Source organism: Myotis yumanensis, unplaced genomic scaffold (genome assembly GCF_028538775.1).
Source record: "Myotis yumanensis isolate MYYU_CA2020_CCGP unplaced genomic scaffold, mMyoYum1.0.hap1 SCAF_3, whole genome shotgun sequence".
Classification (NCBI taxonomy): domain Eukaryota; kingdom Metazoa; phylum Chordata; class Mammalia; order Chiroptera; family Vespertilionidae; genus Myotis; species Myotis yumanensis.
Window position 1 is genome coordinate 133,728,024 of NW_027223754.1, and position 21,901 is coordinate 133,749,924.

A 21,901-nucleotide genomic window follows, 5' to 3' on the forward strand; every position below is an offset into this window, starting at 1 on the left:
TAAGAGTTAATATTTGGTACTATATAAAACTGTTATTAAAAATAAACCACTGAAATAATTGAAATCTCCCCACCTTCTCTCCTCAGTTCCTTCATCTCCCAAGAACACTAATATCATGAATTAAGTATACAGCTCATATATAGGTTTATATTTTTACTATGCATATACATCTCTGCAATACATATATATTGGTCTCAGTGTCAAGGTCATGTGTCAAGGATGCATTAGCAACTCTCTCTTTTAAGACCTCAGAATAGACCATAGCAACTCTCTCACAAATATTTTTGAGGACAGTCTTTGTCTAATGGAGTGAACTTAATAAGAAGCAGAGACAGCCCACAATGTTTTAAAAGAAAATCATATTGGTGAAAGTACCACCAGTTTGAACTGAAAAAAATATAATTAAAAATGAAAAGAAGCTTTTAGGTGCCCCACCTTCTATGGGAAAGAAACTGGTTGAGAAAAAATTATCAACTGCAAACCAGCACACTTTTTGAGGACAAGGAAGTGTGCCTTGAGGATGGACTCAAAAGCCCAGTGTGCAGAATCAAGAGTCATAGAAAACCATTACTGTGGAGCCAACCTGAATCCTTATTAAGGAATTGATAACTTCCCAAGGTACAAATCATAAACAGAAGGTATTTTAGGCATTCAGCCGGCCACAAATTACATAAGAAACCCAGTGAACACAATATGAAGCAGAAGAAATACCCAGACAATCCTGGCCTCAATTCATGGCCCCCAAAACCATGAGCAAATAAATGATTATTATTTTAATTTGCTAAGTAATGTGGCCATTTGTTATACAGCAGAAAGTAACAAGAACAATCATCCACACACAGAGATAAGCAATTCCCTGGTCATACTGCCTAATCATTTTCCCTCTATGGCTCGCAGAAATTTTGGCCCTTGATCTTTTTACGACATGAGTTACATGGTATTTTAATAAATGTTGTTGTTGTTGTTGTTGTTTTTCAAAATAGTCATTTCTGAAATGTAAAGATGAATTTACCTTATATTTTATTACAAGATAGATAATGAGAACAGAGGACATACCTGTACATCAATGTACTTCAGTTTTTTGCAGTTATTCAGGCCATGCAAAGAATTTAATCCACAGCGTCGAAGAGACAGAAACTGAAGATTGGTACACTCTGCCAGTGTGGAAAGACTACAACCTGGCAAATCTTGAAATGTTACTCTTGTAACCTAGATAATTCAAAAAAATTAGAGTGCATAACATTATCTAGCAGTAACAATCTCTGAGATCAGGGAACTCTATCTGAGCAGACCATCTCCACCTGGATCTGATTTAAATGAGATGATTCTGTGCCTCAAGTCTGAGCCTGACGCCACATACTGCTGAGACTTTGGGGTCTTTGGGACCTGAACCATGGAATGCAGACAACATTCTATTGCACGTCTTCTCTATTATAAAGGTATGAATCATTCCTTACTACTGAATAATGTAATATACCCAACCATATAGTATCTGTGCTAAAAAAATCATGAATAATATTTTTTCTCTATTTTTCAAGTATCTGAAGACCATGCATTTATAATATTTCATATTACTGAGATATTACTATAGACTTATTACTTCATAATGCTTTTTTTCTTAAGGAACTCCCTTTTTTGATTGTTTGTTTTTTTAGCTAAAGAAAACTCAATATCAAAGAAAGTTTTCAACTTTATATATACAAAGGGCTACATTTATTGTCCTAGAAGAATATATCAGATAGAAATATTTTTTGATTAGGAAAATGCACTGCATTTTTTAAACTCAAGATTTCTCACCTATGTTAAAGGGCAGAGGAATAATGCAATAATGTATTGTTATTGTTTATTTCATTACAATTGAGTCTATGCACTGAAATAACTATAAAAAAATCAAATTATAGTAAGAATATTTTCATATTGCCACATCAAAAATCCTAAACCAGGTTTCCCATGTGCTGAAAAACAATTTAAAAATTATTAGCTTTATAAGAAGAGTCTAGTAGTATCACAATCAAAATAGAAATTCAAAAATTGTTAGTTGAAATTGAAAGCATTATTGCTTCAGAAAAAGCTGGAAAAGTATAAAATTTTAAGTTTGATAACTCCTCTTCATATTGAAATTTTCTGTGCATGATATTAAACTAAAAGTTTTTAATTTACATATTTACATGAGTGAATAGGAAGATCATATGCTCATGAAGAGTGATTAAGAAGTGATTAAGTCTATTCCTTGCAAAAGAAATAATCCATATTTTTAAAACTTTGGGTGAATAAAAGTTTTTAGTTTCAAAATTATTTTAGAAATTTCTCAATTAGTCATAATCTAAACATATATTTTAGTGAAAATATTTTTCAAGAATGAGGATAAAACACATCCCTCCCCACTCAAACAAAAGTGAGAGATATTTCAGTGCCCATTGCATACATTTTAGGCAGAAGGAAAGTGATATAGATGGGAGACCTATAATGAAAGTAAGAAAGACGACCAAAATAATTAGTAAGTCAGACAAAGAAAGACAGAAACTGCTCTAGCCAGTTGGGCTCAGTCGATGTAGCATTGGCCTGCAGACTGAAGGGTCCCAGGTTTAATTCTAGTCATGGGTATGTGTATATATACATATATAGGAGTTCATTCTCAATTATTCTTGAGTTCAACCCAAGGAGTGTCAGTCACCTATGGTAAATTGAAAATACAAAGTAACAAAAGCAATGATTATGTTTTGCTTTGCAGAACATCTGTTCTGTGCCACATCTTAAATCTATTAAACTTGAAGAAATAATATTGTTTAAAAATTCAGGCTGCAGAGACTGAATGTGAGGTATGATTAGATGATTAAGTAAAAGAGAATCTTACTTCACATAAATTATGTACCATCACACCAGTTTATTTCAATTTGCCTTGTATAAGGAAAGTGAGTCATCTGATCTAAAGTAAACCAGCTGCTAAAATGCTGTGATTTATGCCATGTTATAAAGCCATATCCAAAAATCCTGCCTGGCTGGTGTGGCTCAGTTGGTTAGAGTGTCATCCCATGCCCTGAAGGGTCGCTCCTGGTCAGGACACATATCCAGGTTTTGGGTTTAATCCGCAGTCAGGCCACATCTGGATAGATGTTTCTTTCTCTCTTCCTTGCTATTCCTCTCTCTCTCTTTCTACAATCAATGAAAAACATGTCCTCAGGTGAGGGCTTAAGAATATACATATATCCTTCAGTTCGGTGACTTTTTTTCCTGGTTGTTATTTAAAGCAAGTTACCCCTATGAGCAAAATACCAAAAAAGAAAAAAAAAGGAAAAACAGTAAAACTTGGAAAAATTAAAATATATTAGCTGTCAATAATCACCAATCTCCAGTCATATCCTTTTGTGATATTACTGCATAGAGTGGATGGCTCAGCATTTTCAATTTAAGAATTTATTTGATGAAACCAGCTATTAGGCAAGCGCTCAAAAATCAATTTGCCTGTTTTTCAAATATTTGGGATCCACATTTGACAATGACAATTAGGAGCCCTAGACTGTAGTCAACATAGTCAACAATCCTATAAAGTAGGTATTGCTCTTCCCAGTTTATAGAAGACAAAATTGAGATTCATAAAGGTCGAGTACCTTGCACCAGGTGACACACACAGTAAATAGGAGAAATAAAATTAGAACCCTGATCTTACCTGTTACACAGCTTGTTAGTACTTTATTAAATTACTCTCGAATAATTTTATATCAATTTCCTTTTTAATCAATGCACTCTTGAAACTGTGAAGTTAGTAATAACATGGAGTTAAGATGAACATTCAGCCAGATTTATTTATCCACTCTCTCATTCATCCATCCCATAGTCAATTGATCAAAACCACTATTTGCCTGGCAATACCTAAAGGAGGATGGTCAAGAAGCAGATCTGATTTGCGTCCTAAAGGCTCAAAGTGAGAGATTAATATAAGCAAAATAAATTCATTACTGACTGAAATTCCGGAAGAGTACATTTTCTCTTCTAAAGGTCCTCTCCAGAGGACCTTTCAATTCTGGCAATGGGTGCTCAAGATAAGGTCAAAGATGGAAAGCTATGAGTTTAGAAAATCAAAGTAATAAAGTGAGTCATAGGTCAGCAGCAGTGGTGAATGAAAACACCATGATAAGCCATCTGCCAGAGTCATTACAAGATGATATTTTACAAGATTTCAATATTTATATTGCACATTTACATATATTTTTCATCCCTATACTATATAGTTTGAGGCTTCAAAGAAAAATGAAATGTTTGAGATAGTTGCTTTGAGTAGTGGTCAGAGGATTTCAGGATCCTTCAGAACGCTGCTACTCCAGGTAGTCGATGGGCCAGCCCCAACAGCACCACCCAGGGTCACTGTAAAAATGCAGAGCATTGGGATTGATCACCAGACCTAAGGAATCAGAAGCAGCCCCGGCGATCTGCGTACACATTGCAGTTTGGGATGCTAACTGCACTCTAAGAAGTAAAAGAAAGGGTTAGTCCTCACTTTATGAACAATGATAAGAGTTCCAAGGGAGGAACTGAGTGGTCAGGAACAGAAATGCCAACGAGAAAGAGGTTCACACATTTTAACTTCCTCAGCGCTCTTCTCCTTGAACAGAACAGAGACTCAGAGGAAGGAGGGTCCTCCTGTCTCCCTAACTTCAGTTTCACTTTTCAGACAAGTACCCTACAGGCATGAAGCTGTCACCCATGCTTAGCCCAGACCCGTGGTCGGCAAACTGCGGCTCGCGAGCCACATGCGGTTCTTTGGCCCCTTGAGTGTGGCTCTTCCTAAGCCTTAGGAGTACCCTAATTAAGTTAATAACAATGTACCTACCTATATAGTTTAAGTTTAAAAAATGTGGCTCTCAAAAGAAATTTCAATCGTCGTACTGTTGATATTTTGTTCTGTTGACTAATGAGTTTGCCGATCACTGGCTAGACAGACATTCACGAGGAAAATTAGTTTAAATAAAATAGTAGCTAATGTCATTACTTCAAAAAACCTGCAGCAACATCTTTGGGAAAGCAGAAAAAGAAGGATTCCAAAGATAATGCAGCCAAAGGTTAAAAACAAACAAACAAACAAACAAAAGACAAAAACAGAAGAGCTCATCAGAGATTCTATAAAGTTGATGGACAAGGCAAATACATTGCCTAGGAAAGAGAGGACACTACAAAGTAGTGCCTGTTCTTTACACTATTCCTTTATACCCCAGGGATCTCTTTAAATCCCACTGTCTTCTCTTCTCACAGAATACCCTGAAATTGTATTTACAGTAATTATCAAGATCTGTATTTATCTGCAGGTTATTTTAATAAATTTTTCTCTACCACAATAAGTTCCATAGGGGCAGAGACTCAGTTTTGTATCCATCCCTCTGTTCCAAAAGTAAATATTGACTGATTATATTAGATAGATGAATATTTGCTGAGTGAATAATAAAATGATGCACGTATATTAATATGAATGTTTCTTTTCCCAGGCATCAGTCTATATGAAGAAACTAATTTTATTAAATACATTCGCATTTCAGGCCCTAGCTAAATATATGATTTTTTAAATCATAAGTTCTTTTTGATATTACACTATTCGAAATATTCTTCCCTGTTTTTCTACACACGTATCAGTTTCTGTCTTAATTTTAATTGAAACTATGGGCTCCATAAACAAAGAAAATTAGTAGCACTTGATGACAACTATTTTAAATTTCAGGCATATATCCACCATGTTCACATTGCACATGACTAAATAATGTTTTTATAGAAATTCTAGAGTCTTCTATGGTTATAAGCAGTTTTCAAGTACAGGGAAATCAGTTTCATTCCAAAAGGAGCCACTAGGTGGTGATGTTGCTCAAGACTAAAGCAAACGCCTAGCTGAATAACAGGAATTTTCTATTCTAATTCAACCCTACTTTCCCAGATGCCTCCACTCTTAGGAACTTAATAATGACTTTAAAGACCTTAAACACAGGCTGCAACATATAAATAAAAGGTTTTAATAGTGATTCGCTGAGGGAAAAGATGCCTTAATAATTTGAGATCTCAAATGGAGGCAGTATTTCATTAGCAACTTCACAGATTAAGGAGCATAATTATTGAATATAAAATATGCCTTCCAAAATGGGAGAATCTGTAATACTATCCACAATAAAAACTATATTTAAAAAATAAAATAAAATATGCCTTTCACTAATATTTTAAAAGTTACCCTTAGAAAACCAATTGCAATTAAATAAGACAATACATTATAAAATTACAAAATACCTGTTGTAAAGTATTCCATGGGCCACATTGAAGAATTTCTAGTGTATTCAAAGGAGGCATCGTGTTGGCTGGACACTTCACAAGTCTCTTTCTCTTAACAATCTTCTTTTGTTGATGTTGCTTGAAAATGTCTGACCAGGATTTAACAGATTTTATCCAAGCTTGCCTCTTTTCTTCAATAGAAGATAGAAGTGTTGGCTCCGGTACAGAGCAGGTCACAACACTCTCACATTCAGCTCTATTTTCATGACATTGTTCTGGAATTTCTTTAATCTGAGACTTTAGAGAGCTTACTTCTTTAAGAACCAAGGAGTTTGTTGTATTATAGCCACTCAAGTCTTCACAAGGAGCATGTCTACCTAAAATATAATTTTGCTTGTTTATTTTCCTTTCTACATTTATCAGAGCATCACTACCATCAATAATTAAGTCACTATTCAGAGCACTGCCTTTTGGGTTCTCCTTAGTTTCTTCAGATTTTAAATCAATTTCTTTTCCTTGAAGTATTACATTCTCACCTATACATTCAGAATGTTCTATTGTTAGTGGTGGTAGTTTTTGATTCATTGAAATCATTGAACTGTCATCTGCTTCGTATAATGTTCCATTCTGTTGTGATATTTCTTCTTTTTCTACTTTTTGTGTCTTACTCTGTTGATTATCTTTGATTGTTTTCTGTGCCTCATTGTTTTTTACCTCATTAATTTCTTGATTATGTCCTAATATTATTTGGGTTTCTTGTATTATATTTTCATTTATGGCAGCCTTCATGGTTACTTCCTTTTGTATTGGATGGATTAATTCTTGCAGCTGAAACTGTTCTTTCCCATGTTCCTTTAGATCTGGGTTTTCTAATTCAGTTTTATGGTCGATGGTTTCATATTTTCTTGCTTGCTTGACCAATTTCTCTGAACATTGCTGTTTGGCCTGGTTTTCATTTTTTTCTTCCATTTTAAGTTCTGCCAAAATTTCTTGGTTTGATATAGACTCTTTTAATTGCACTCCTATTGATTCTTTCAGTACAAACTGTCTATCTATATTCTCTCTCTTATTCAACTTTTCATCTCGCCAAAGGGGAGCAGCTTCCCACTTCTTTGACTTTTCATCTCCTAGCATTTTGGCTATTTCATCCTTATTCTTTGATTTATCTTCAATAGTTAAATGTGTACCATTTTGTTCTCCCTTTTTTAATGCTCTACTTATTATTAGCTGTTTTCTTCCATCTTCTTTTAATCTTAATTTTTCTTTGTTTAGTAGTTGCTCTTTTTCTTGTCTCAGGGTGTTCTTTTTTTCTTCATATTCTTTTTCTCTCTTTTTTCTTTCCTCTTGCTTCTGCCTTTGTATTTCTTCTTCTCTCCTTTTTTCCTCCTCTAATCTTTTTTGTATTTCTTCTTCCATCTGTCGTATTTTTGCTTCTTTTTCTTTCAACTCTCGTGCTTTTTTTTTCTTATTTTCTATTTGTTCTTTTATAATTGGGCCATATTGTCGGTAGGCCACAAATGCTCTATATTTAGTTTGAATTTTTACAGCTGCATTATGCTGTATTTTTAATAAACGCATTTTTTCTTTTTCCTGCAGGTCTTTAAATTTTGTTCTTTCTTCTTCCATTTGTAAATGCAAATTCCTAATAAACTCCTATAATAAAGGTAAATAGTAGTCAGCATAAACTAAATGTGTGCTGTTACTGAAATATAATCTAAAATAGAGATTAAAAACAAATACTAAAACTAAAATAATTATAAAGTTACAATTCTTTTACAAAAACTGATTTTTTAAAAGGATATTACTTTTTTAGATATTTAAGAGCTTCTATCAAGTTAGTAAGTTGATACTCTAATATTGAGGAATTTTTTGATGATAGAAAGCAAATAAAAATGGCACGGCCAGTGTTGCTCCGTGGGTTGAACATCGTCCCATTCACCAAGAGGTCACTGGTTCAATTCCCCATCAGGCAAATGCCTGAATTGTGGGCTTGATCCCCAGCAGGGGGCCTTCAGGAGGCAGCTGACCAATGTTTCTCTCTGATCGTCATTTCTATCTTTCTCTTCCTCTCCCTCCCCCTCTCTCAAATCAATAAAACATATATATAATGACACAAGAGAACAAGCAAGAGAAACCACAGCCAAAATTTGTGTAGGACCAAAGGACTTCAACTTTCTGAGAAGGGAGTTCTGATAAAGGAGACTCCCAGAGCTAGCACAGGGACTGCAGAATGAACCTAGTCACACATCTTATTCTTTCATAACTATTAAGAAAATTGACAAGCATATGTATTGTATTAAATGAGACTATTTGGAGTTAGGTGAGAAAATATAATTGTCACTGGGATCCTAAAACAAATAGATCAATAAAATTCAGCAAATATTTTATGAAAACTAACAAAAATTATGTGAGGCAATAAAACAGTTTAATAAGCAGAAGAACCAATTTCTGAGAAAAGGTAGTTATTAAACTAAATAAAAATTTAAATAAATAAAAAGTTAGAAAAACATATTTAAACAGAAGTAAGCTCATTAAAAATAAAATGTAAGTACTCAAGTTAAAAAAAAAAAAAAGGACTCAAACAGAAATAAAAATAGAATGGCTTAACAGCTGACTGCCTAAAGAAAACCTTCTAAAACAGGTGTTTTCCCTAAACAGCATACAAAATAATGACAGGAACTATATGACAGAGCCATTTAGGTGTAAAGAGGATCAACACAGAAACTCACATGACTAGTAGAATTTCCAGAATAAATAACTGAGAAAGTTTAAAGGGAATAGAAAAATGTTCTTTAAACCAAGAAAATGGCATAAGATAAAGAGCTGAGGTAACACACACACACACACACACACACACGCGAGCGCGCACACTACATTCATGTAAATGGTAATAACAGTTCAGAACTCTAAGAAATGTAAGGTTCCTGAAGGCATAAGTTATTTTGTATTGATACATTGCGGTATCTTGAGCACTTAGAGAAGTGTCTGGCAGACAACAGAAAATAAGTAAATATATGTGGATGAATGTAAAATTACATAAATATGCAATGGAAATATACCTTTAAATTATTTAAACTAAATGGTAATAGAGCTGTATTGTAAACCCAAGGAAACAAATCCTTCAGTTTTGAAAGCAAAAGTAAAAACATTTTCAAGGGTGCAAAGACTGAGAAAATTTTCCATCCAAAAATGTTTCTAGGCAAGTATTTTGATACATATTATAGGAAATCAAACTGATCTAGAAAGAGGTAAGATTAAGGATTCAAAGAACACTGATTATCAAAAACCATTAACATTTAGCACTTATTTTTTTTATTTTACTGTCTTCTCCCTTTCATCATTTCACTTAAGAAGACAGCTGTTACTCTTCCTCTTTTTTTATATAATGTGCCTTTTTTTTCTGGCTGCTTTTAATAATATTTATCCCTTTGTCTTTAATTTCAATAGTCAGGTATAATTTTATTTGTATTAATTCTACTTTGGGGATCATTAATCATCTTTGAATATTCAGAATGATTTTTTAAAAATATATTTTATTGATTTTTTAGAGAGAAGAAGGGAGAGGGATAGAGAGTTAGAAACATCGATGAGTGAGAAACGTCGATTCAGCTGCCTCCTGCACACCCACTACTGGTGATGTGCCTGCAACCAAGGTACATGCCCTTGACCAGAATCGAACCTGGGACCCTTCAGTCTGCAGGCCGACGCTCTATCCACTGAGCCAAACCAGCTAGGGCTCAGAATGATTTTTAAAAGATAATTTAAAACCATTTCAACTATTATGTCTTCAGACCCCATTGCTTCTGCTCCATTCTCTTTCTTTCCAAGATTAATATTATAAGCATTTTTATCTTTACACTGTATCACACATTTCTTGTGCTCTTTTCTGCTTTTCCAATTTTTGTCTTCTCTGTGCTTTAATTCAGATATTTTCTATTGACCTTACTTCAGTTTCACTAATTCTTTCTCATTGTGTCAAATATACTGTCAAATATCCACTGAATTTTTAATTTTATATACTGAACTTTTCAACTTTAAAATGTACATTTAATACTTCATTGTAGATTCTAATTCTCTTTTCATATTACCTATCTGTTTAACTGTTTTGCTGTTGCATGAGAGTTTTAGCTATTTTAATGGCTCTTCTAACTCCAACATTTGGGTTACCTGCAGGGAAGATACTATGGTAATTTTTGTCATTCATATGAATCTGTCTCCTCACAGGCCTAACAAGATTTTTTATTTATAAATGGACAGTAGAGATAATTATATTATAATATGTAACTGCACCAAATCAACATGTCTATACCTTAAGCTTATGCAATGTTATATGCCAAATATCTATAAATATAAAAGCCTAAACGACCGAATGACCAGTCGACCAGTCGCTATGATGTGCACTGACCATCAGGGGACAGACAACACACAGGATCAGGCTCCCTCCTGTCTGGATCGGGCCTGCAAGGATCGGGCCTGTGGGGATCGGGCTAAAGCCAGCTACCTGACATCCCCCCAGAGGTCCCAGATTACGAGAGGGTGCAGGCCAGGCCAAGGGACCCCACCAGTGCACGAATCCGTGCACCAGGCCTCTAGTATTTTAATAAAAAAAAATAAGGCCAGTAGAAATCTACCTTTCCTGGAATGTATTTATATAAAGAAAGAAAAGATTTGAAGGACTACAAAGAAAGCTTATAAGTTTAACTGAATAGCAAGATTATGGAAATTTTTATCTATTTTATCCTTATGATTACTTAAAATAATTTTATATAAAAATAGATAAATAAAAGTTAAAATTTAACACGTCAACAGAATTATTTAAATTCAAAGGGGTTATTTAGTACATTCAACTAATTGTGTTCAAGAAATGCAGTAACTTTTCATAATAATTTTCAATCATAATGAAATGCTCATAATAGTTTATTTCAAACCTTAAAAAAAATTAGAATTATAATTTTATATAGACATATTCACTACCAACCACTTTCTTTTCATTATTAGGACATTCTATTTCAAGAACAGTTTCTAATGATGAATGAATGTTTAAAACTTTAGTAATTTAAATCCTACACCAGGTAGGCAATTATTTTAAAATGTCCATTTCAGGCATAGTAATTTATTTCAAATGAAAATGATTGTTGCACTGAGTAAAAACAACAAATAGGTACCTCGTGTTGTTTAAATTTCTCTTTCCACATTTTCTCTTCTTCTTGGCGTTCATCATTCATCTTGGCCTGTTCTTGCTGAACACATGTTAATATTAAAATATTAGATTCAAATGTCAGAAAACATTATGTTCATTATACATGATTCTCACAACATATATTTGTAAATAATGGTTAAAACAACTCAGTTAATGGTGCTCAGTTATTAGTACTGGGATAACAACTTTAATCTCAACCTAAAGCATCATATAAATAACACCTAGGGTTCCCATTTTGAACACATAAAGATGTTTGTAACCTGGGAAAGTTGTTTTATTTATGTGAGCATGTTTATTCACATAATAAAGAACATCAGCTAGAAATAGTGTTGGACAATGCCAAAATGACAAATAATGTTCGTAAGATGGGCTTTGCATTACAATATTTTTCTCTCCACACCATCCCACTTAATTCACATAGTAAATCAGTTCAGTGGCTAATATTTCTTTAAGGGATAGAGAGAGAGAGAGAGAAAGAGAAACATCGATGTGAGAGAGAGAAACATTGATCGGTTGCCTACCATGTGGGCCTTATCCTAGGTATGTGCCCTAACTGGGAATTGAACCTGCAACATTTTTGGTGTGTAGGACGATGCCACCTGACTAGGGTGTGGTTTTCTTTTAATAACATTTTAGCAGCACATATTTTGTTAAGGATCTGATGAATAAACAAAAATAAGCAAAATATAATCCCTTTTACTCTAAAAACTGACCTTTAATATGGGAACATTCTCACAAGTTCACACATTACTCCAAATTTAGCAGAATAAGTTTATTGAAAGAGAAGATTATATAGAATCATAGGAACAGGTGTTATAATTGATGGATCATGAATGGTTTCATGCAGAAGATTGTATTTGAAATTAGTAGGCTTTCAAGAGGTTGGACAGACATTTTAGGCATGTATTAAATGTTTTTGAACTAGAAAAAACGACGACAGCTCCAGGTTTAGGAAAATTATAATGTCACCTCAGGTAGAGTTAGAGACAGAAAACCCAGGAGACACCAATATGATCAGTAAGATAGATATTAGCAAAGTCCATGTGAGAATTAATGAGGGCCTCTGGATAGTGGCAGGAGCAAGGACAGATATAAACATAATGTGAACATGAAATTGCCACAAATGGCCAACTCCTTGGATATAAAGGTAATGGAAAGTTTTCCTTGGAAATTGTCTTATGTGAACTATGGGAACTTTTGATGGAATTTAAGAACGTACAAAAATAGCCTCCTGACAGCACTATGGTGGATGAGACTGTGGAAGATAAAAAGTAGAGAGATCAATTAGAGAACATAATAAATATCCAAAGCTAGATATTAGCACACCCTGAACTATGGAGTAGCAGTAGCTATATGGATGAAAAGACAGATAATACAAGAGGATAATAAAAGAGAAGGAAGAGTAAAAAATGGTCCTCATCTTTCTAGCTTGGGCAATGATGGTAGTGTAGCTCACCAAAATAAAGAATACCAGAGGAGGAACATGATTCAGAAAGAAAGACAATGCACTCAGTTTTAGATACATTAAGTTCTGGTGTGAAGTATCTGTAGGAGAGTTATGTAATTAGTTTACTTTTTGTTATAAATATAGATTTGGTTCTAAACAGCTAAGGCTATGAATGAGATTAATAAGAAAAGGACAAGGGAATGGTGGGGGGAAGGCTGGGGCACAGGGGCAGGCTGGGAGAGGACAATGGGGGTAAAAAGGGACATATGTAATACTTTCAACAATAAAGAATTAAAAAACAAAACAAAAAAGAAAGCCTTGGTAGTGTCATATTCAATGAGAAAGAAAAAAGAAGCTTAAAATGGATATCAAGAATCAAGGCAGTGTGGTCCCCATGGGAAGGAGAAATGGCCAACATCAAATTTTTACTGGCATAAAATAAAATAGAGATCAAAATAAAAACTGAAAATGAGCCTGTGAGTATGGTCACTTAGAAGTCATTGGTTAGTTTTGTGAAGAACAGTCTCACTCAGTGGGATGGTGGTAAATAACTAGCAGGTTTACAGTTGAACAAAACAAGGAAATGGATACAGCAAAAATAACACTCTTTTAAGAAGCTGGACTGTGGCCCGGCCTGTGTGGATCAGTTGGTTGAGTGTAATCCCATGTTCAATTCCCAGTCAGGACACATGCCCAGGTTGCAATTTCGGGGTGTGTGTGGGAGTCAAACCATCCATGTTCCTCCCTCACATAGATGCTTCTCTCCCTCCCTCCCTCTCCCTTCTTCTCTCCTAAAAATCAATAAAAACATTACATATATATACATATATATGTGTGTGTGTATATACATATATATATACACATATACACATATATATATTAAGCTGATTATGATCAGTAGAGCTAAAGAGCTTGATAAAATGAGATATTATGAACAAAGGTAATCTCGTGGTTTTCCCTTTGTTTTGTTTCTAGGATGGGAGAAAACTGAACATGTTTATAAAGAATAAGAAAGGAGGAAGTTGGAAGGGGTGTTTTGAATATAACAAAAAGCAGGGGTAAACTGGAAAATGAGAAAGCAGAGGAGAAAAAGCTAAACTTTAGTAGAAGAGGAAACACTTGTTACTGAGATACTGATACAGAAGCAATGGCAAAAGAAAAGATGAGTACAGAGATTGATACTAAATAGATATGCGGTTAGAAAGAAGAGGAAGCTTGTAATTAATGCAAACATGTTATGTGATCATGTGCTAATAATAAGGAGAGAGCAGTTGGGTGGAACTCATGGAAAGAGATTTACAATAGCAGTTTTGAGGAGAAGAGGACACTAACAAGGGGTACAGAAAAGAGCTACTAAAAGGAAGTAAATCACATATTTAAAACCCATCATTATAAAATTATGGAATGGTCCCACCAGAAATTTTAAGCCTCAAGATATAACAAAGCACATATTTAGGAATTCACTAAACCTTCTAATGTCATTTTTTAAATCATAATTTTATGATAGTAATGATCATATTTATCAGATTTGTAGAAAGAAAATATAACTAAAGGAAAGCTAAAAATTTAGAATTCGTGAGAAAAAAAAATATGACTAAAGTGGCTCTACAATATTACAATTACTTTAACTTGTTTATCCTATATAATAAAAGGGTAATATGCAAATTGACCCTAACTGCAGAACGACTGGGAATGACTGTTCACTATGACACACACTGACCACAAGGGGGCAGATGCTCAATGCAGGAGCTGCCTCCTGGTGGTCAGTGCGCTCCCACAAGGGGAGCTCTGCTCAGCCACAAGCCAGACTGACGGCTACCAGTACAGCGGTAGTGGTGGGAGCCTCTCCTGCCTCATCAGCAGCACTAAGGATGTCTGACTGCAGCTTAGGCCTGCTCCCCGCTGGAAAGTGGACATCTCCTGAGGGCTCCTGGGCTGCCATAGGGATGTCTGACTGCCAGCTTAGGCCCAATCCCCCAGGGAGAGGGCCTAAGCCAGCAGGTGGACATCCCCCGAGGGGTCCCAGACTGCGAGAGGGCACAGGCCAGGCTGAGGGACACCTCCCCCCCCCACCAAGTGCACAAATTTTTGTGCACCGGGCCTCTAGTTTTTTATATAAGCAGGAAATGTAGTGCACTCAACATGGAAGGCTAGAATACCCTGAACTGCCTAGATGACCACATGGTAATTTCTCTATTTGAAACCTTCAAATCTAACAATTTCTAGGTAACATGTAAATCAGCTTTAGTGATGTTAGGCAGACAAGTCTGTCCAGCCTGATATCTAGAGATTCTAGGGATCATGATAGCCCACAAGTAGGGTCCTAAAAATCCACCAGTTTCTTAATATGCCACTGTAGTGACCTCAGGGTGTAGACCTTCTGAGGTGGGGTTGGAGAAAACAGAAATAATTACAACACAAAAGTCTTCCATACCAAAAAAAATGTCTAGTCCAAGGAATTAGCTCAATTATAGAGCTGAAGTACAAATCATTATTTACTTGGTTGAACCTCTTCAACCAAATATGTTTTACTTAATTGCTATATATCAGACCACATAGCAAGGGCACCACATGATTAACAAAATTCTGTTATATTTTCCTATAATTAGAAGGGTATAAAAAAAGCAACAGTTTGTGCTATAAATGTCATCCTTTCTAGGAATATCTTTGAAACTTCAAAGACTTTAGTGGCTCCCATGATCCAAAGCAGTATCTGAAATTCCAATAAATTTCAATAAAAACTAATTAAGGAAACCATATTAAATATTATTAACCAGTCAATTGCCTCTATTATCAGGAGTAATTAAAAGTAAATCCACACTATACTCCAAAACAGCAATACTCTTCATAAGTAGCTATTAATTTAAAAAGAAGTATGAAAAACAAAAACCTTTTGAATATTCTCTAATTTTTTCTTTTCAATTTCAAACTGTTTCATCCAGCAATGTCTCTTTTCTTCTTCTTCTTGAAACTGCTTTTCTTCTCTTTCCCTCTGAGCTTTGAGAGTTTCTTTCTCTTGGTCTTCTAGTTCTTTCTGTTTATCTTGCCAAGCCTCAAAAGATTGCCTACATCTTTCTTCCACTTCACAGTATCCAAAATTTATTTCACCATCATCTACAGTCATAAAGAGAAATATTATTTTTAAGATCAAAACTGTTAATAGTGATCCACTGTGTAGTATAAAAGTAATTTTGAAAAGAAGAAATAATTTCAACATATTACCAAAGAAAAAGTGATAAAATAAAAATCCTATATAATAAAAGGCTAATATGCAAATCGACCAAACAGTGGAATGACTGGTCGCTATGCAGGAGCTGTCCCCTGGTGGTCAGTGCGCTCCCACAAGGGGAGCGTCACTCAGCCAGAAGCCAGGCTCATGGCTGGCAAGCGCAGCAGTGGTGGCGGAAGCCTCTCCCACCTCCGCGGCAGCGCTAAGGATGTCCGACTACCAGCTTAGGCCCGCTCTCAGTCAGACATCCCCCGAGGGCTCCCGGACTGCAACAGGGCACAGGAACAACTGAGGGAACCCCCCAACCCACCCGAGTGCACAAATTTCATGCGCTGGGCCTCTAGTAAAAAAAATATAGTCTTAAATATACATGGAAATTCCACTGCAATCAACAAAGAAAACACGTAACTTGCCTTAAACTACTCAACAAAACTTAATCTAAAATTATAGTGTGTGTGTGCTCCTGGGTAGTTACTGTATTCTTAAGAAATTCAAGGCTCGGTATGTTTATTGCAGTCAACTATATATGTAGAAAAATTATAAATACATTTCAATCAAGGTACTTTAGGAAGCATAAACAAAACTATGAGAGTATGTAATTAAATAAGCAGCGTGAAAGTATTATATATGATTGTATTTTCCTAATTGTCAAAAGAAAAAACTCTACATTTCCTAAGATAACTATAATCAGATAAAAATTATCAAAAATATCGAGTTTTGCACACCTAGAAAAATATGCTCATCTACATGTTCATAAGGACCAGGCTCTGGAACAGAATCAGGACTGTCACAGTGGGTATTACTTCTCAGAAATTCTCCTTTTTCTATTTCAGATAATATCTAAGAGGTTAAAAGAATACCAGTGATTAAAGAGAACCAAAATAGAGGATCAAGCTATCAGTTTAATTATATAGAAAATATGCCTATACACATAGCTACAACTTTTTTAAAACTTTATTTTTGAAAGTATTACAAATGTCCCCTTTCCCTCCCCGCCCCGCCCACTAATCCCCTCCATCCCACTCCCGCCCCCTCCCCAGACTGTCCCCACAGTGTTTTGTGCCCATTGGCTATGCATATATACATATAAGTTCTTTGTTTAATCTTTTCCCATCTCCCTCTCCTGCCCCCCCCCCCCCCGCCCTTCTGAAATATGTCAGTCTGTTGCATGTTTCAGTGTCTCTGGATCTGTTTTGTTCATCAGTTTATTTTCTTCATTAGATTGTAAATATAAGTGAGATCATGTGATACTTGTCTTTCTGACTCACTTATTTCACTTTAGTATAATACTCTCCAGGTCCCTCCATGTTGCATCAAAGGGTAAGAGATCCTTCTTTTTTATTTTTTTATTGCTTAAAGTATTACAAAGGGTTTTACATATGGAGATCTTTCTTTTTTTACTGCTGCATAGTGTTCCATGGTGTAATTGTACCACACCCTTTTTATCCATTCATCTCCTGATGGGCACTTGGGCTGTTTCCAGGTCTTAGCTCTTGTAAATTATGCTGCTATGAACATAGGGGCGCCTATATTCTTTCTGATGGGTTTTTTGGGGTTCTTAGAATATACTCCTAGAAGTGTGATCACTGGATCAAATGAGAGTTCCATTTTTAATTTTTTGAGGAAAATCCTCAGTTTTCCACAGTGGCTGCACCAGTCTGCATTCCCACTAGCAGGGAACTGGGGTTCCCTTTTATCCTCATCCTCACCAGCACTTCTTGTTTGTTGATTTATAGCTATAACTTTATTTATTTCAAACCCTTCTCAAATACAATTCTATAGCACATTCATAATCATTGTCTTCATGGTGAATAATAATATTTTTCCCATGCAAGCTGACTGTATTTTAACCTTATGATTTTTAGAACTCTAGTCACTCTATAATATTAATCCACAGCAATTACCTAAACTGCTTGATAATCATTTTAAAATATTTTTACTAATATTTGTTTTCCTCCTAATACATTTCTATCTTTCTTACCTGTAGTGGTTTTTCACATATACAAATTTCTGATCTATTCAATATGTTTAAAAACCAGGACTATTACCTACTTTAATCTGAATTATATATAAGATAATTCTGATGAATACTTTTCTATGATTAGATTCCACCAGAGTCTAGTCCAGAGGTTCTCAACCTGTGGGTGGCGACCCCTTTGGCGGTCGAACAACCCTTTCACAGGGGTCGCCTAAGACCATCCTGCATATCAGATATTTACATTACGTTTCATAACAGTAGCAACATTACAGTTATGAAATAGCAATGAAAATAATTTTATGGTTGGGTCACAACATGAGGAACTGTATTTAAAGGGCCAGAAGGTTGAGAACCATTGGTTTAGATGGAAATAAAAAAATTATCTATTCTAATGAAATACCAGTATGATAATTCTAAGTTAATATTTCAAGTTTTAGTGTTATCAAAACAGCAAATAAGAAAATACATATAATTTTCATATTATTTTAGACATCTTAGGGAGCAGAAATAGAGTTAGATAAAATGAGAGTTAAAAAAAATAAATCCAAGATATTGAAACTGTAGAATAGATTTGTGGGAGTTTAAACCCAAAATGCTAACTCTGCTTTACTCTTATATTTTAGGAGTATTCAATTATATCTTTAAAGAAAAACTAACATAAGATGTTCTAAGTTGAAAGTTTCTATACAATATTTAAAATCTCTGCTGGAACACATTACATTCCTAAGCAAGGCAATAAACACTAGAGTATACTCATTTTTTGGGGGGGTCAGAGTTTTAGGGGGGGGGGAGGGGAATGCAATATCATTCTCCTCTTTTATCTACATACACATAAACTTCCCAAGTAGTGATGTTTCATTTTTTTTCAAATTTCTATTTCTTATATTTTTAAACATTGAAATTTGAGTGGTTTTATTTTATATGCCAAGGAAAATATAAAACTAAAAATAATTTGCTTAAAAACTATTTAAATTTTAATTTTTAAATCAGTGAACTTTAAATCAGTGAATATCATCTGGTGTAAGAGGGGAGGTAATAATGAGTAATTTTAGTTAAATGTTGAACATATACCTTCATTAATTGACCTGAGTTTTCTTTATATTCAGTTGATAATTCTACCCTTAAGTGCATATGATTATTAGAAACTGCTCCATAAGTGTAGCCTAGAAAAAGAAAAAATATTATAACTTTAAATATTAGAGTAAGGAACAACATATTAAAATTTTAAACCTCCCAACATCCTTTAATCTCAAATTCTATCATAGCATATTATTAATCAGTAACAAAACAACAGAAAAACAACGAAGAATAAAGAACAGAGGAAATCTGTAATTTTTACTCTAAAATGTAACAAATTTTTATATCACTAATTTGGTATCCCCTTTTATATTCTAGACTAAAGTTTATTCTCCACAAACATATAATAATGTTTTGTTTGATATTGTAATGACGTCTTGATTAGAAATCAACAAAAGTTTAATTCTACTTGCTACAACTGGCAATATAATTTTACATAAGATATTGAAACCACTTTAATAAAAGTATTAGTTTGAAAGATTCTAATTTCTAACATGTGAATGAGGTAAACTTTCTTTCTTGAGTTTATGAGTTTTTGTTTTATTTTATCAAGTCTTTGTATTATCTGTGTAGATGTAGTTATGTTTCTTTTCCTTATTCATTTAATGTGTTAGATCATGGTAATGTTTCCTGACAGTAAACTATTTTTTAAGAGGACAATTCTGCTGGTTAACTTTCCATTCACAACTATATTGTCAGATACAGATTTTCCTCTTCAACAATTATGCACAATCTTTCTGGCATGCTTTCCTGTGTGAGGGGCTGTAGAGCAAAAAATAACATTCTCCAGATCCCCTTTAAGCTAGGTTTTGAAGGGTGACTTAGGTTCTATCAACTGATATATCTGTGTAATTCTTTATTTTTATAAAAATATTATGTGTGAAGAGAGGCAGGGAGCTATATTTTAACATTTTTTTTGGCCCAAACCATGATAGATAGAGGGAGCTTTGGTTTGGAGACAGGAGTGCATAGTAGATAATAAATGCCTCTGACTTTCTTAATTATATCAGACAGCAAGCTCCTGCAGCAGACAGGTTCTACAATGTATGTGTGTGTGTGTGTTTTATACACGTTGGATATTCAGTCTACAGTCTGTTTCTTAAGTTCTGTCAACAATCTGTTACTTATTGTTGTAGCAGGTCTCCAAAGATTCTTCTCCCACATTTCCTGGTATGCACACCCGGCATAGATCCTTGAACTGCCACCCCTGCTGACCTGGTCTCCTCCAACTGCCCGCCCTGCCAGCCTAGTTGCCCCTCACTGCCCCCATGACAGCCTATTCACCTCCAACTGCCCCCCCTGCCAATCTGGTCACCCTCAACTGCACTCCCCCGCTAGCCTGGTTGACCTTAACTGCCCCCCCACCAGCCTGGTCGCCTTGTACTGCCCCCCCTGCCGACCTGGTTGCCCCCAACTGCCCCACTCTGCTGGCCTGGTCACCCCTAACTGGCCCCCCTGATGGCCTCGTCACCCCTCACGGCTCCCCTGCCGGCCTGGTCACCCCACACAGCCTGTTATTCAGTCGTTTGGTCGTCCCTCACTAACCCCCCTGCTGGCCTGGTCATAGGCAGCCATCTTGTTAGAGTGTGAGGGTTAATTTGCATATTACCTCTTTATTATATAGGACTAGAGGCCCGGTGCACAAAAATTTGTGCACTGGGGGGTGGGGGGGTCCCTCAGCCAGGCCTGTGCCCTCTCGCAGTCTGGGACCCCTCAGGAGATAACGACCTGCTGGCTTAGGCCTGCTCCTGGGTGGCAGAGGGCAGGCCCAATCCCTAGGTGCAGCCCCTGGTCGGGCTCAGAGCAGGGCTGATTGGGGAGTTGGGGCGCTACCCCCTGTCATGCACAGAGCAGGGAGGATTGGGAGGTTGCGATGCCACCCTCAGTCACGCTCAGGGTGGGGCCGATTGGGGGGTTGGGGCGCTGCCCCCTGTCACGCACAGAGCAGTGACCATCAAGGGGGTTGGGGCTCCGTACCCTGTCACGCACAGAGCAGGGCCAATCAGGTGGTTGGGCACTGCCCCCTGTCATGCACAGAGCAGGGCCGATCAGGGGGTTGAGGAGCTCCCCCCTGTCACGCACAGAGTAGGGCCGATAGGGGAGTTAGGGCACCGCCCCCTGTCACACACAGAGCAGGGCTGATCAGGGGGTTGGGGCGCCGCCCTCTATCACCCACAGAGCAGGGCCGATCAGGGGGTTGGGCCGCCGCCACTGTCACACTCAGGGCAGGGCCGACGGGGAGGTTATGGCTCTACCCCATTACACACAGAGCAGGGCCCGTGGGGAGGGGGGTTGGGGCTCCACCCTTTATCACCCACAGAGCAGGACCAATCAGGGGATTGGGGCGCAGCCACTGTCACACTCAGGGCAAGGCCGATGGGGAGGTTATGGCTCTACCCTGTCACACACAGAGCAGGGCCTGGCGGGGAGGGGTTGGGGCGCCTTCCCCTGTCACACACAGAGCTGCAGGGCGATCAGAGGATTGGGGGGCTCCCCCCTATCAGGCACAGAGCAGGGCTGATCAGGGGGTTGGGGCGCCTTCCCCTGTCAGGAACAGAGGAGGGCAGATAGGGAGGTTGTGGCCCCGCCCCCTGTCACACACAGGGCGTTGCCCCCTGTCACGCTGATCTGGTGCCAGGAGGCCTCGCAGCTTCGCTGATCCCGGTGCTGGGAGGCATATTACCCTTTTACTATATAGGATAGAGGCCTGGGGGCCGGCTGGTTTGC

General features: G+C 36.6%; 1 protein-coding gene across 9 annotated transcripts in view; it reads right to left on the reverse strand.

Annotated features, from left to right (window-relative positions):
• Positions 1–21,901, reverse strand: part of LRRIQ1 (leucine rich repeats and IQ motif containing 1) — a 243,591-nt gene that overhangs the window by 213,576 nt on the left and 8,114 nt on the right. For all 9 annotated transcript variants that reach the window (XM_070409621.1, XM_070409624.1, XM_070409622.1 and 6 more), the window contains exons 4-9: positions 19,169–19,260; positions 16,845–16,959; positions 15,781–16,004; positions 11,409–11,483; positions 6,262–7,896; positions 1,057–1,209 (exon numbers count right to left, since the gene is read on the reverse strand). In XM_070409621.1, the coding sequence (XP_070265722.1) occupies positions 1,057–1,209; positions 6,262–7,896; positions 11,409–11,483; positions 15,781–16,004; positions 16,845–16,959; positions 19,169–19,260 (2,294 nt within the window). The remainder of the gene's footprint in view (positions 1–1,056; positions 1,210–6,261; positions 7,897–11,408; positions 11,484–15,780; positions 16,005–16,844; positions 16,960–19,168; positions 19,261–21,901) is intronic.